This window comes from Sceloporus undulatus, chromosome 2 (genome assembly GCF_019175285.1).
Source record: "Sceloporus undulatus isolate JIND9_A2432 ecotype Alabama chromosome 2, SceUnd_v1.1, whole genome shotgun sequence".
Classification (NCBI taxonomy): domain Eukaryota; kingdom Metazoa; phylum Chordata; class Lepidosauria; order Squamata; family Phrynosomatidae; genus Sceloporus; species Sceloporus undulatus.
Window position 1 is genome coordinate 309,103,156 of NC_056523.1, and position 14,353 is coordinate 309,117,508.

General features: G+C 39.0%; 1 protein-coding gene across 2 annotated transcripts in view; it reads right to left on the bottom strand.

Annotated features, from left to right (window-relative positions):
• Positions 1–14,353, bottom strand: part of WDR70 (WD repeat domain 70) — a 157,624-nt gene that overhangs the window by 112,407 nt on the left and 30,864 nt on the right. The window contains exons 6-8 of one of the 2 annotated variants that reach the window (XM_042452147.1): positions 13,957–14,016; positions 11,159–11,292; positions 2,134–2,287 (exon numbers count right to left, since the gene is read on the bottom strand). In XM_042452147.1, coding sequence (XP_042308081.1) covers positions 2,134–2,287; positions 11,159–11,292; positions 13,957–14,016 — 348 coding nt within the window. The remainder of the gene's footprint in view (positions 1–2,133; positions 2,288–11,158; positions 11,293–13,956; positions 14,017–14,353) is intronic. The other variant, XM_042452148.1, reaches the window with a different exon arrangement.

A 14,353-nucleotide genomic window follows, 5' to 3' on the forward strand; every position in this document is an offset into this window, starting at 1 on the left:
ACTTCTCCATCAATAACATTGTCAACTACACTGAGAGCGGTTCACTCCTCTTTTTGGGTGCTGGTATCTTTGTCTACTACACTGGTGCCTCGGGATACGAAATGATCGGGTTACGAAATTTCCGGGATACGAAAAAGTTGGATTGGCAAAAACTGTTTCGGGTTACAAAATATTTTTCGGGTTACGAAATTCATTTCGGCGCGAAATTCAAATGCTGCAAAGTGCAGCTATAGGCTTTCCAGTGCTAACGGAAAGCCTTTTCGGGTTACGAAATTTTCGGGTTACGAAAGGAATGGCGGAACGAATTAATTTCGTAACCCGAGGCACCAGTGTATATTGATGTCTGGAAGCATGCCATTGAAATCTTCCATTTCTGAAGTGAATCTGCCTTCTGAAGTCAATCTTCTACCTCAAAAGAAAGTACTGTATAATTATTCTTAAGATAACTTTTAGCTGTGTTTTTTCTTCTGAACTATAAGTATTACTTGCTTTGCAACTATGCCCTCTATTAATACCTTTTAAAGTATTTTCTCACCAAGCAAAAGTTCAACTATAAAAGGTAAATAAGCCATATGAGTTCTACATTTGGAATCTGCCTCCCAGTATTGCAATCACAACGATCTTCTAGGTGCTGTCGTTGCTGTAATACTCCTAACCATGAATGCCACAGAATCATGTCCAACATCCACTGGGTACTGTAGCACCTTCTGAATTCTGCCTAACAACTCATGCAGACTGCACATGTTAAGATCTTGACAATCAAAAATGCCATTAACCCATAAAAGTGCAACCCAAAACATCAACATTGCTATGGACAATCTAATAGTCAGAGCTGCTGCTTCATGAACCTTTTAAAGAGCAGCATGCACTCTACATTAATCTTCTTCCTTCAATACATGCCTCATTCATTAAAACCATAATTCCCAAAATTAACACTGCAACAGTACTGCCATCCTGGAGTACCTTGAGGTAATCCATCCCTTTAATTATGTATAAATAGCTTCTAACTATAGCCCAGCAATTAGTGGGACTTCCCACTCCATATCCACTACCTCTCTGCACATCTCTGGTAAAATATGTATGAGAGAAGCTTTCTTCAAAACTGAATCCACCCTGAGATTCTTGTTTCCTATCTTAATTCCTGATGCCTCAAAATCCTCCTCTAATGCTAACGTTTGTTAGATTCTTTTTAGAATACTTTTGAAATCACTCAACTCAAACAGCCTGCTGGAAACATTTTCTCTCCCTGATCCACTCTGAGAGGTATATCCATCATTACTATCACTTGTTATGCTATATACTAACTCTTCCTCTCCGATATCATCCTCCACTCTAGTTCTATATCTGCTTGTCTGTTGTTCAAACTCTTGGATTTCCTAAAATGTAATCCAAGAAAGGAACAAGCATTTTGTTTAAACAAAATCCATTTGCTCATCTGTCTGGAGTAGACTTCTGAGGGTTGCAGTGGGCTGAGGGGGTAGAAGGTCCCATCGCCAATGGGTTCTGTGTTCATCAAAAGGAGCACAGAGCATTAAGTTACATACAGCAAATGGACAGACAGCATGCACTGATACTTATTATCACATTGTGTGCTTCTTTGTGTATGTCAGCTAATCACAAGGAGCATACAGAACAAGCACAGGGAGTATGGTTGGGAAAATGCTGAGAGTGATGACATCAGGACACAGAGCAAATTTTACTACATATCATTGGGAGACGAAACTGTCAACTTGAGGGGCAATCCATCAGTTATCATAAAGTACAATTCTATCCTGGAATTGAAATTTCAGTACTGTACAAATCTTTATTCTGACTAGTTTGACTATTTTGGGACCACTTTTCTCTATACGCTACGTTATATCACCAACAAAACATAGGAAAGGAGAGGACTTTGCTTATGTCACCTGTGGAGAAATAACATCCCCCTGCATCATATTTTGCACCACTGGGATCAATGAGAGAAGAGATTTACATCTCCATTGTAATTGTAAGGCAAACAATTATATCCTATGAAGGTTATCTCTAGAGCTACCCAAATTGGTACTGACTGTAGTTTCTCTTTCCTTGGCCTCCAATGAAAACAGGAAAATGACTCATGAAGACACTGCTCAAGCAGGACATTTCTTTGCTTACCTTGGTGTTTGCCATGTCCACAATGTACTGGTCTCCTTTCACACATTCCATTACAGGAAAGCCATCTCTGTCAAGGACCTTAGCTTGCGCATTACCCGCAACAACGAGAATAACATCCCCTGTGCTGCTGTACTGCAGAGACTTTATCTGGTGACTGGAAAACAGTGGATGAATTTGTCAATAGCATCATCATCACTATATTTAAAAAACTTAACCTAGATTGAAAAAACACCTTAACATGTAACAGGAAATAAAGCTTTCATTAAAAAAAAAAACCTTATACAATAAATGGTAAAATACAGTGAGCCCACACCATACATGGGCTCCCCTTCTGCGGCTTTCAGCATATAATGTAATGAATGGCGCACGCACCCCATTGTTTTCAATGGGGTGCGAGCACATACGCGATTTTCCCCTTATGCGGGGGTGAGGGTCTGGAACGGATCCCCCTCGTAAGGGAAGGGAGGAGTGCATACTTATTTACAAGGTACATCTATCGTGCTAGTTAACAACAATCTGAAAAGTAATTTATGGCAGTGTACAGACCACCCCTTTGGGGCGGCCTGCACCCACCCCTTTCCCCAACGGATCGGGGCCTGAGCTACCACAGCGGCAGCCCTGAGGACCCGATCTGCCGCTTTTCCAGGCCGCGGGGAAGTGGCAAAAGGCTGCTTCCCCGCGCCATGGAAAGGGGTGTTCTTGGGGCTTCAAGCCTCAAGGACACCCTGGCAGCGGCGGAGAAAGGGGCCACTCAGCCCCTTTCTCTTTATATCGCTGGCGCGGCCGTTTTAAAGGCTGCACCTGCGATACGCACGGCCAGCAGAGCTCTGAAACGGAGCTCCTTCTAGCACCGCTAAAAGAGTGCCACAAGCGCCCTTCAGCGGTACCAAGACGTCACGTCCACGCTGCCCCATTTGGAGGCGCCGCAGCCGTGATGTCATAATGGCGGCGCCCATGTAGAAAGGGCGTCGCCATTACAATGCCGCGGCAACGTACTAGGGTTGTGGGGCGTCTGGAAAAGATGCCCCAAGGCAACCCTAGTATGTGCGCAGGCCGGCGCTTTGCGCCGGTCTGTACAGCACCATTGTTACTTTATCTATGATATACTATGCAACAAAGACTCTTTAAAATGTATTCAAATATTGTTAATAGCTCTAGGAAATGTAACTCTATTAAAGCAGGTTTTATGTTTATTTTGAGCTATCTGGACACATTAAAGTTTTGCAAGATGGTCCAAAACTAAAATTAAAGGGAAGAAATATTATGATATTACAGCTGACCCTGAAACAATATTTTTACAATAAAAGAAACACTGAAAGTGATTTTGAATTATGTAAAAGTATGTAAAATTTATTTACAACTGCAAATATTTGGATTACAGGACACTAGAATACCATGCAAATGCCTACAAATTCAGACTTTTTTTAAAAGCAATACTACATTATTAATACAATTGACTTACTTTTTAATAATCTATTTAAGGAAATAACTTGATAGATTTCTTGAAAGGTGGTCTTTTTACCTATTTCTGGAATAATAATTTTTAAGATGAAAGCTATACACCCTGCCTTCCTCATTGTAAGCAATGGCTTTCTTATTTCGGTTTTTCCCCTGTTGATAATTTTTCAAAATAATCACAAAAGTATATTTTAAAAATATATACTTGTTTGAATGCAAGCAGGCTAGTGACAATCCAGAAAATACCTAAACATCTTACACAGCCTGCTATTAGATTTTTCAGTGACACCTCACAAAACCATATTCCCTCAATAACTTTAAAGTTGAAAAGATCTGGTTGCTTTGTAGGACTAATTTTACTTTTTGTAATCGCTGAGTTTTTTAGGGGGTAAAACTGACTGAAAACATTGGTACAGGTGTTTCTTCCTCTTCTGCACCCTGCTTGCACCTTTCGGATTTCTCTCTCCATATGGTGCACAATTTTGAGCATAATTTTTGCTTGTACAGGATATTAATGCTATGGTCCTATAGTTGCTTCAGTCTTTTCAGTCTCCTTTTTTGTGGCTGGGGATGTATATTGATTGTTTCCAATCTGCTGGCCACCTTTTCGTTTTCCATATTTGTTGGCATATTTTAGTTATCACTAGAATTGATTCTGTCTATGGGGACTGTAGCAACTCTATTTGAATATCATCTGTTCCTGGTGACTTGTTCTTCCTAATATCTTTTATTGCAACCTCCACCTCACTCTTTAGGATTGGGGGTTCATCTATGTATGGGTCTTTATTTATATGTCACTCATTTTATTCTTCTCTTTTATAAAGCTCTTCTGTGTATTGCTTCCATAGTCATTTTATTTCTTTTTAATTTTGCATTGTGTTCCTCTTCTGATGATAGAGCATCCCCACCTTGGTTTGAACTTTCTTTTAAGTTCCTGAATCTTGAAGGAGAGGTCTCTCATTCTTCCTTTTTTGGTTGTTGTCTTTTATTTCTGTGCACTGGTTATTATAGTAAGTTTTTTTTTATTCTTGCGCACTAGTCACTGGACAGTTGAATTCATGGTTTTGGTTTTGTTCCTATCTCTTTTTTCTTCACAGAGACTATTTTACTGCCTATTATTTAGCAGTGAGGGCAGTGAAGAAACAATTCTTTGCTGTCTCTATTATTACATCAGGACAATTGGTTCAGCACAGTTGTTTTGTGTAGCTGCCAATCAATTCTATTCTCTACCTCAAACTGCTGAGAAGTGTGTAAATAGCTGACGCTGAACTTAGTGCAGACACCTGATCAGCAGAGCCGTGATGTGTTTGCAAAATATTTTGTGGAGAAAATCATGTGAATTCATTCTGACTTGGACTCCACATAAAGTCTAGGAACCTAACAGACATGTAATTGTCCAGGTTTGAGGAACAATTTCCATTTTTTCAATGTAATGATGTGGACACATTGCTTGGAGAACTAGAGCCAGCCACTTGTCTGACAGGCCTATGTCTATCCTGGTTGAACAGTGCTGTCAGGGGAGGGCTAGCCAACTGGGCAGTGGGAGCTGAAAATGCTTCATTGAAAGAGGGCTGTATTTCAACCACTCTGAAAGAAGCAACCTAAAGCTAAAGCAACTTTCACTGAACTTCACCACCTTAAATAACTAGATAACTGTCAGTCAGGTTCTCATCTCACTTTCTCAAGTAAGGCCTAAGAGTGTGCAGTGGCAGCACAACTTCAAGCTTTCTTGGATGAAATGGAATACTTGGACCCATTCCAATCTACGCTCAGGCCTAGCTATGGAACTAAAACAACCTTAGTCACCTTGGTGGGTGCCCTACACCAGGAATCAGACAGGGGAATGCACTCCAACTGGATATGCTAGACCTCTTGGCAGCATTCAGTACCATTTATCATAAAACTTTTTAGGGACCACTTGGCTAACAGGCTTTGCAGTAATTCCAGTCTGTTTTGGCTAAACATTCCCATAATGTGGTGCTTTGAGAACATTGTTCAGCCTCTTGGCCACTAACCTGTGGAGTTCTACAGGGATCAGTACTGCCCCTTATGGTTTTCAACATGTACAAGAACCCACTGGGAAAGGTCACCTAGAGTTTTGTGATCAGGTGTTATCATTATGTTAATGATACTCAGTTCTGTCTCTTTCAGAACTGATGCCAAAGAGGCTGTGGAATTCCTGAATCATTGTCTGGATGCAGTGAAGGATGGGGTGTGGGTGAATAAACTGATGTTCAGTTCAGGTAAGACAGAACTTCTGTGGGCCAGAAAGAAAGCTAACCCTGGGTGCTCTGTATGAAGCTGTATTCCCTCTGGAAGAATTATATGCAAGGAAAAATGATAAAATAATTCATTCTTGCCTGCAAGAAAGAAATTTATAAATATTTACATCCCTAGACATCAAGGATCATTTCCATTCTGTGAAATTCTGATTATTTGACCAAAGGATTTTCAAACCATTAAAATTGCCAGGGAAAGATTACTGAATACCAGGATAAAGGAGAGCCAAAGTAGAACATCCTCCATGAATGCTGTGATGAAAGCAGAGCCCCAGCACAGTCATTTTTGAACTTCTAAAGGCAAAAGGTTTTCTATTGTTATTATTCTTATGCCAAGAGACATGGGAAATTTCAGAAGAGATAGTAGTGAGTGCTCAAAATTAAGATTGCCAAAATACAAAGTCAACATCAGTCCAAGAATGAGAGAGAACATTTACCACATAAACTACTCTCAGAGAACTTTTCTGACGTAGAGGTATTAATTAAATACAACCCATCTCAATTCTGTTGTTGCTACTGCAGCCAAGTATAAATGAGGTGGAGGAGAGGGGGCAGAAAGACAAAAAGAGTGCATGATGTACGTGCAATGGAGCTTCAAGAGAAAGAGACAAAGCTTATCTGGACCTCTTATTTTCTTAAAAACTACATATATTAAATAAAGCATTTAAATTTAAAGAATTCTTTTCAGTTTTGAAAAACTTTAAAAAATGAGAACCAAGTCAGTTTATTATAGCCATGTTACAGTACATGACAAGAGTTAATCTTACTAATTATTTTTTTAAAAATCCATAATTTATTAAGGACTAAGATATTAAGCACTAAAACTACAAACACTAAGGCCTCTTGTTTTCAGCACACGAACAAGAATTTTTGTGCTTCTTTCAGAAGGTGCTCCATCTCTACAAAATTACCAAACTATTTTTTAATCATGGACTAAACGGTTTAGCATGGACTTTGAGGATTTCACATGAAAGTTGTAACACAGAGGATGACATTAGTGCCCATGTGCTCTCTCTGTATGGCCCTATGTTCCAGTCAGCAAGTGACCCAGGAATCAGATAGCTGAAGAGCAAGAGCTGTCAGGTAATTAATTCAGCCCAAGTCAATCACAGGTTATCCAGCAACATGAAGGAAGAAATAAGAAGATGATCAACAGCTGGTCTACAAGTCACTGCAACAAATCAGTAAAACACAGTCATCAACTGTAGCCAGTCCAAGATGAGGAAAACACTAAGTTCGAAGAGAATTGTCAGTCAGTTGCAAGCAACAAAGACTTCAAGGAGTTGCTGAGAAATTTATAGGCAGCTGTCTCAAGACACCAGGTGGTTAATGAGTCAAAGGTCCAAAACACACTGCAGAAATAATCCAGTTTGAGACTGCTTTAACTGCCCTGGCTCAATGCTAGGAAAATCTGGGAACTGTACTTTAGTGAGACATTTAGCCTTCTCTGTCAGAGAGCTCAGAGCCACTATAAACTCCAGTTCCCAGGATTTCCTAGCACTGAGCCAGGACAGTTAAAGTGATCCCAAACTGGATTATTTTTGCAGTATGTTTTGGACCAGAGTCTCCTATTTAACAGCCACTGGAATTGGCATGCTCTCTCCTTATCATTTCAATGATCTTCAAAGGACGGCAGCATGTCCTCAACATCTACCACCTCCTGCTGGAGAGTAGGGCCCTCCACTCCTCAGCCCTCAGCTGCTTGGACTTGGAGAGGTTATTATCATCAGAGCCTGTAAATTCCTGGGAATCTGACTCCTCTGTGTCTGAATCTTCTGACTGCTGAGGGTGAGTTATGACGTATACTACCCTATTTTCCTTTGTAAAATGTCTGGGGGGGGGACTAATGACAACTCATAATTTACTACCATAACACTAGTTCAGCTGGCTCTTTTCTGAAGTCATCAGGTTCACTAGTTACATCTAAAGAGAATATACTGTATGGCTGACTTTGCATGGGACAGTAAGTTAGTGTTCACAACAGTTTCATGATGGTGCACATAGCCTATTTGCTGTATTTTGGCTCCTCTTGCAAGCTTGAATGACTAAATACCAGAAATAGTTTGCTTTGCATGTTTTATGAGACGGTGAGTTGTTTTGCCCTTTACAAACTAGGATTACAAACTAGGGTCTATTCTTAAATCATGAATCCCAGTTCGTTTCAGAGCAACAAGCCCAGATCCTAGGTTGAGACATGTTAAACCAATTATGTTTGCTGTTCATATTGCTAAAAGTAGCCATGTGGGAGTGAATAGGTAGTACAGACTAGCACACAGTTTAATCACAATAAACCAGGATTCTCCAAAACTTGAGTTTACCATTCCATGTAATTGCAAAGTATTGGCAATGAAAATAAATATTTCTGTTTTAATTTCATTAACTTCTCTTAAAAAAAGAGAGGAACAAAGAACACAAAAGAAGCTGCTCAGCAGTTCCTTCTAACAAGTAGTTCATGTTGTGAGATGAAGAGCAGATTAGAATGCAACAGTCTTTCACCTCAAAATGGAACAAAGTCTTGTTTTCAATACAATACTGAAATTTTGATGTCAGCGAATTCCCAAATAGACAGTGATTTAAAGAAGATGCAGATAAGAAGTACACCACCTAACTAGCTTGGCTTTATTAAACCTTCAAAAGTACACATGTAAAATACATATTTTTTGCTGCTGCTCCTAAACTTTATTAGACAGCTTTCCCCAAAGACCTACAGTATCTTACAACAAGCAAATTATGGAAAATTAAACGCCATACAAAACCTCCGTATCCATGGAGTCTGCATCCACAGATCCAATCACAAATCCAATCACAATTTGAAAATATCCAAATTAAAAAAAATATCCAAAAAGCAATTTTTGATTTTTCTGGTTTATATAAGGGATGCTATTTTACTATGCCACTGTACATAATGGGACCTGTCCATGCACAGATGTTGGTATTCATAGCAGGACCTGGAACCAAACCCCAGCGGATACCAAGGACCCACTATACAGTAAAAAAATGTATGTAATATAACAATGCACCTTCACTGAGAAATAACAGATCATAGGGATAATCAACTGAAACAATGCTGAAATTTTAAAAACTGTCCAGTCATATCCCATCAAATGCCTGGCAGTAGAAAATATCTTAATCTGACAGAGAATGGATGACAATGGTGGAAGTAGTTGCAGTCCACTAAACACAGCATGTTGCACATAGGGGATCACAGCTTACAAGACTCTTATCACTTGCCACCACTCTCTGAATCTTTTCAAGAAGAAGGGGTCAGATGGTGATATCAGCTTATGGACAGGTTTGTGATGGAAAAGGTATTCTATTAAGTACTGAGTGGTCCAAGATATAGAAGTCTTTCCATGGCTAAAAACCAGCATTTTGAGTTGGGCCCAGAAAGAGAAGCCCATACAAGCAGGTCAGAACAGGTAATGCATGCATAGAGCATATGGCCCCTGTCATCAAAAGATGTTCTGTATTAGCTGCATTTTCTAAAGTGTCTTCTAAGGCAGACCCTTTTGAATAATCTGCAGTTATCACAAATGATGAATGCATGTTCTGAATGTTTATTATAATTGATTTTCCAGACTAACACTAACATGTATTTCTCTATAATAGGCAGCATTAAATTTCACATAGGTTCACGGCAACTGGGCTCTCCAATAATTTTGAAAGGCTTTTGAATTAATTTCATGTCATTTTGTTTTTGCTGGGAAAAAGTCTCTTTGGAAGGGTGGGCTGTGTTTTTTGACTGCCAAGGCAATTCTGTATAAGGTTCCTTTTGAAGTGGGAAATATGAAAATATGAAAATCCTCTAGTGTCTTTTGGCATAGGCCTTTTAGAGTTGAGGAAGAGAAAAACTTGCTTGAGGAAGGATATGGAATTTTTCATATCCTTAGGTAAACTCAGGCACCACAATTCAAAAAGGATTTTGAGAAGCTGGAGTGTGTCAAGAGGAGGGTGACCAAAATGGTAAAAGGTCTGGAAACCATGCCCTATGAGGAGAGGCTTAGGCAGCTGGGCGTGTTTAGCCTGGAGAAGAAAGGTTAAGAGGTGATATGATAGCCCTGTTTAAATATTTGAAAAGATGTCGAATTGAGGATAGAGCAAGCTTGTTTTCTGCTGCTCCAGAGACTAGAACATGGAACAATGTATGCAAACTACAGGAAAAGAGATTCCACCTCATCATTAGGAAGAACTTCCTGACAGTAAGGGCTGTTCAACAGTGGAATATACTCCCTTGGAGATTGTCGTGGTGTCTGCTTCTTTGGGGTTTTTTAAACAGATGCTGGATGGCCATCTGTCATAGGGGGTGCTTTGATTGATAGTTCCTGCATGGCAGAATGGAGCTGGACTGGATGGCCCTTGGGGTCTCTTCCAATTCTATGATTTTATGATTCTATGATTTATAATAATTGCAGCTATTAAAATATTTCCCCCTTTTAAAAAGGATAGCATATTCAGATAATTTACTTCCTTTTTTAAAGCTTCAGTCTTTCTAAATTTATCATCGAATAAAGCAATAAAGATTTATAAGGTCATGGGAAATGGAAAGATGCATAGTAGAGGGCAGACAAGATATACTGGGCCAAGAAGGACCATATCTGAAATCTCCACTGGCACCTCTTCAAACTTAAGTTGACATCTATGAGAACTGCACTCAAATATAAAATAGCTCAAAACAGATTTTTAGTTTTCAAAAAGAAGAAGAAGAAGAAGCAACAGCAGCAGCAGCAGCAGCGAAAATTCCTTCAACTGCAATATTCAAGTCTAGTAGTTCTTGGGAGGGGCACTCCATTTTTATCACATATATCCATCTTTTTCCTATGTTTCTAGCCACCCCACTGCAACTCCCAAACCCAAAATAATGACACTCTATCATGTGATCCACCTCCACTCAATTCACAACTAAGTAGTTCACAATAAATGCTTCAGATCTCCTGCATTCTAGGCTTCAAAGCAGTTGTGCTTGAAATTTTATTTGTCAACACAAACTACTAGCAACTACTAGCAACACCATTATCTACTAAGAGCTAAGATGGGTTTTCTGAATTGCTTCTAGGTTTTATGCATCAATTTAAAAGATGCCACTTCAATTTTTCATTGTAAAAATACAAAATGAAGATGGCCCATGAAAAGGAAATAGCAGTTCTGACATACAGGTTTGATCTTATTGTCCAAAATATTCTCACAATTGATACCACCCTTTTATCTCCAAAATATCTGGCTGGAAGGAAATTAGCATGCAACATTGCACTGAGAGTTCTTAATAGTTGAGGAAGAACATGAGGACTTACCATTCACATGGTTGCAAAGATCGGAAAGCCTGAAGAGATGCATCCATTCCAGCAAAATCCCAAAACCTAACATCATAGTCATAGCCTCCAGTTATCAATCGGGCACCTGAAGGATCCAGTCCTAATGCAGAGACCTATACAACAAGATCAAGAAACAAATTCTTAACATGACCCTATGATGAGAGAGCCATTTAACTTTTTGTGTTTCCAAAGATCTTTTAATAAATACATTTAACTTTAAGTAGAGAACAGTTTGGATCAACAGCCATCATTTAGGTGGGGGAAATCTAGCAAGATGCTTTATTCCTCTAGTCCTACTTCTCTGTATTTATGGCAGAGCTTGGAAGTAACGAGAAACAAGTAACATAGCCACTAGGAGCAAGTTACTTTTTTGCTGCCTATTTATCAATAACAAGAGTGTAATAAAGTCACATGGGTCTTTTGGGTGTAACAAATGTTTCTAGTTCCTTTTCAAACTCTTTTTTTGTGGGCATTTTAAGAGGCATTTTGGTTGGAATCCTCTAGGGTTCCATTCTTCTATCAAACCTAAAGTTTTTTCATACACATTGCGCCTCCAAAGCAACAGAAAAATAATAAGCAACAGAACAAGCTATTAATGGGTGGATGGGGACTTGTGTAAAGATAGCAATAGCAATGGGAAGTGCTTTCTAAAGAGTAGCACAATTATAAACTTTTTAAATGTAACTTTCCAAGCTCTGAATTGTAAGAATATCCAATATCCCATGAGTATGGGCTACTCATGCTTACAACATAAAGAGTCTCTGTATGTATATGACCCTGGGAAGGTGCAACACAACTGGCTAACTCTATGGGAGGAATTTCGATACCTTTCATTCTATGCAATTGTGTTTAATACTATACATGCATAAATTAGTTGAGGACAGGGATTAAAGGCACAACTGGGTCTTAAGAGTTTCTTTTGAACACAATACTGCTCTTCCAAATTATTCTGTGGTATTTTCTGTGAAAGAAAATAATACAACAGCCTTCACTGCTCCACTATGAGGCCAGTACCATCTTGCCTATGCACTGGTGACACAAAACAACTTTGCAAATCAGACTGTTATAGACCGATTGCACTACACTTAATGTCACAGCAGGGGGGGGGGACACACATTTGACAGTTTTGTGTATCCAGCTGAAGCAGCTGTAAATTGTGAACACAGAAAACATGACACTTGGTTGATTATGTAACACTTTCCACTGCTCACCTACATGTCAAACCTGTCAGGAGAAAATTTATCCCTGCAGTTTCACTGGGAAAACCACTCTTGTTACAGGAAAGGCAACTGGGAAATTAATTAGGTTTCTGGAAAGGATCTTCAATGTGGGAAATCTGTTCTGATATTTCTCAGCTGCACAGGAACACAGTCATCAACAGCTTAAATTCATTAGTTTGAAGAGATACAGATGGGAGTCTTAGTGCCCTGACCTTACACAAAAGCTGGAGAGAAGGCCAAAGGGAGACATGGGTCCTTGATAGTTTGTCTCTGGAGAGCAAGTCACAGAAGTGGAGGGCAGAAGCACTTGGCACAAGAAACCTGGTTAGGCTGTCAAGGAATTATGAACTATGTCAAGGAATTATGGAGGCTGTCAAGGAATTATGAATTATGTCAAGGAATTATGGAGCCCTGGTGGCGCAGTGGTTAAATGCCTGTACTGCAGCCATTCACTCAAAACCACAAGGTTGGAGTTCAACCCAACCAGCAAAGGGCCCAAGCTTGACTCAGGCTGCATCCTTCCGAGGTCGCTAAAATGAGTACCCAGATGTGGGGGCAAATTAGCTTACTTGCTATTAGCTTACTTGCTGTACACCGTATGATCTCTGGAATAGCGGTATATAAATTAAAACAAGTTTATGAAATTATTATTCTTTATTCTTTTATTATTATTATTAACTATTCCAGACAACTATCTGTTCAGGACTGTCTGCTTTATTACCCAGTATAAAGGATGTAGGTCTGGGGTTTAGGTAAAATACATTTAAAAGGCAGATCAGATCAAAATTTATCAATATTCCCCTTCCCCCACCCCTGAAATTCTATTCTGCTCAAATTACCATTTGGCAATTTGGATATTTGACTACTGGTGAGTAGTTTACACTAAGCTGCCATGGCACAGAAACTACTTGTCTATCATACAATTCCAAGAACACATGTACAAAGGACCCACATGAGCAGGGACAATTATATTCTTTCCATGGCTAGAACAAACTCATTGCTCTGTCTTTAAAGTTTTTAAAAAAATTTATTTAAAAGTTATCTAAGAACTTTGTGTTCTCTTTGTTTCTTATTGTGTCTCTGCCGTGACCTCCTCTCCTCCAACTTTTCCATTCATGCTTACCTTTCCACTGCCTTGGAAATATGAACAAGTATGTGTTGGTCATAGTTCTCACTTTCTTTACTTTAAGTAGCTGTGATTCACTTATTTTTGCCAATGTAACAAAAACCAATAGCACAATATAAAATAAAGAATAATAATAAAGTGCTCCCCCCCCCCCCCCGAAGAATAAGCATACTATACTTTTAAAAAATCTACAGCCTCCTTTCACTGGATGGTGGCTTAGGTCCCTAAGTATGACTAGTTCCTTCAGCCTTCGCTATAGAATATGATTTTCATTGGCATCTCACTTATTCCAGAACATTGCCAGACTGCTTACAATGATCACACTTATTACAGTTGAATGCAGTTAAATTTAAAAGGTAACAGCGTAAAGTGGGGTACTCAAAACTTTTTATCACAGTGTTGGAAGAAGACTGAGATGCCAAGATGCTTACCGTTTTTGTTCCATGATTCAGTGTAATTTCATGTGAGTCAGGAATCTTCTTCACAGGATCCTAAGAATAATAATTTTATTATGATTTTTTCAAGCATGTAAATGAAACTCAGCCTTCTCTGGATGCAGCTTAAAGATTCTGCCAGTGTGTGATCACAACATGTTAAAGAAATAGCAGGTTAATTTAAAAAATAAATAGTACTTCTTTTTGACAACTTGAAAATATATGATGTCTATAAAATATGTCTATTGTGAACTTAGTTTAGTTCCAACTTTATTTGGCCCATAATTACTGGCAAATAAGACTATGTATTTTAAAGTAAGTCACTCCTAATCTGCCATCTATTCCAGGGACAACAAAAATACAATATTTAATTTCATGAACACAGTGGTTTGTA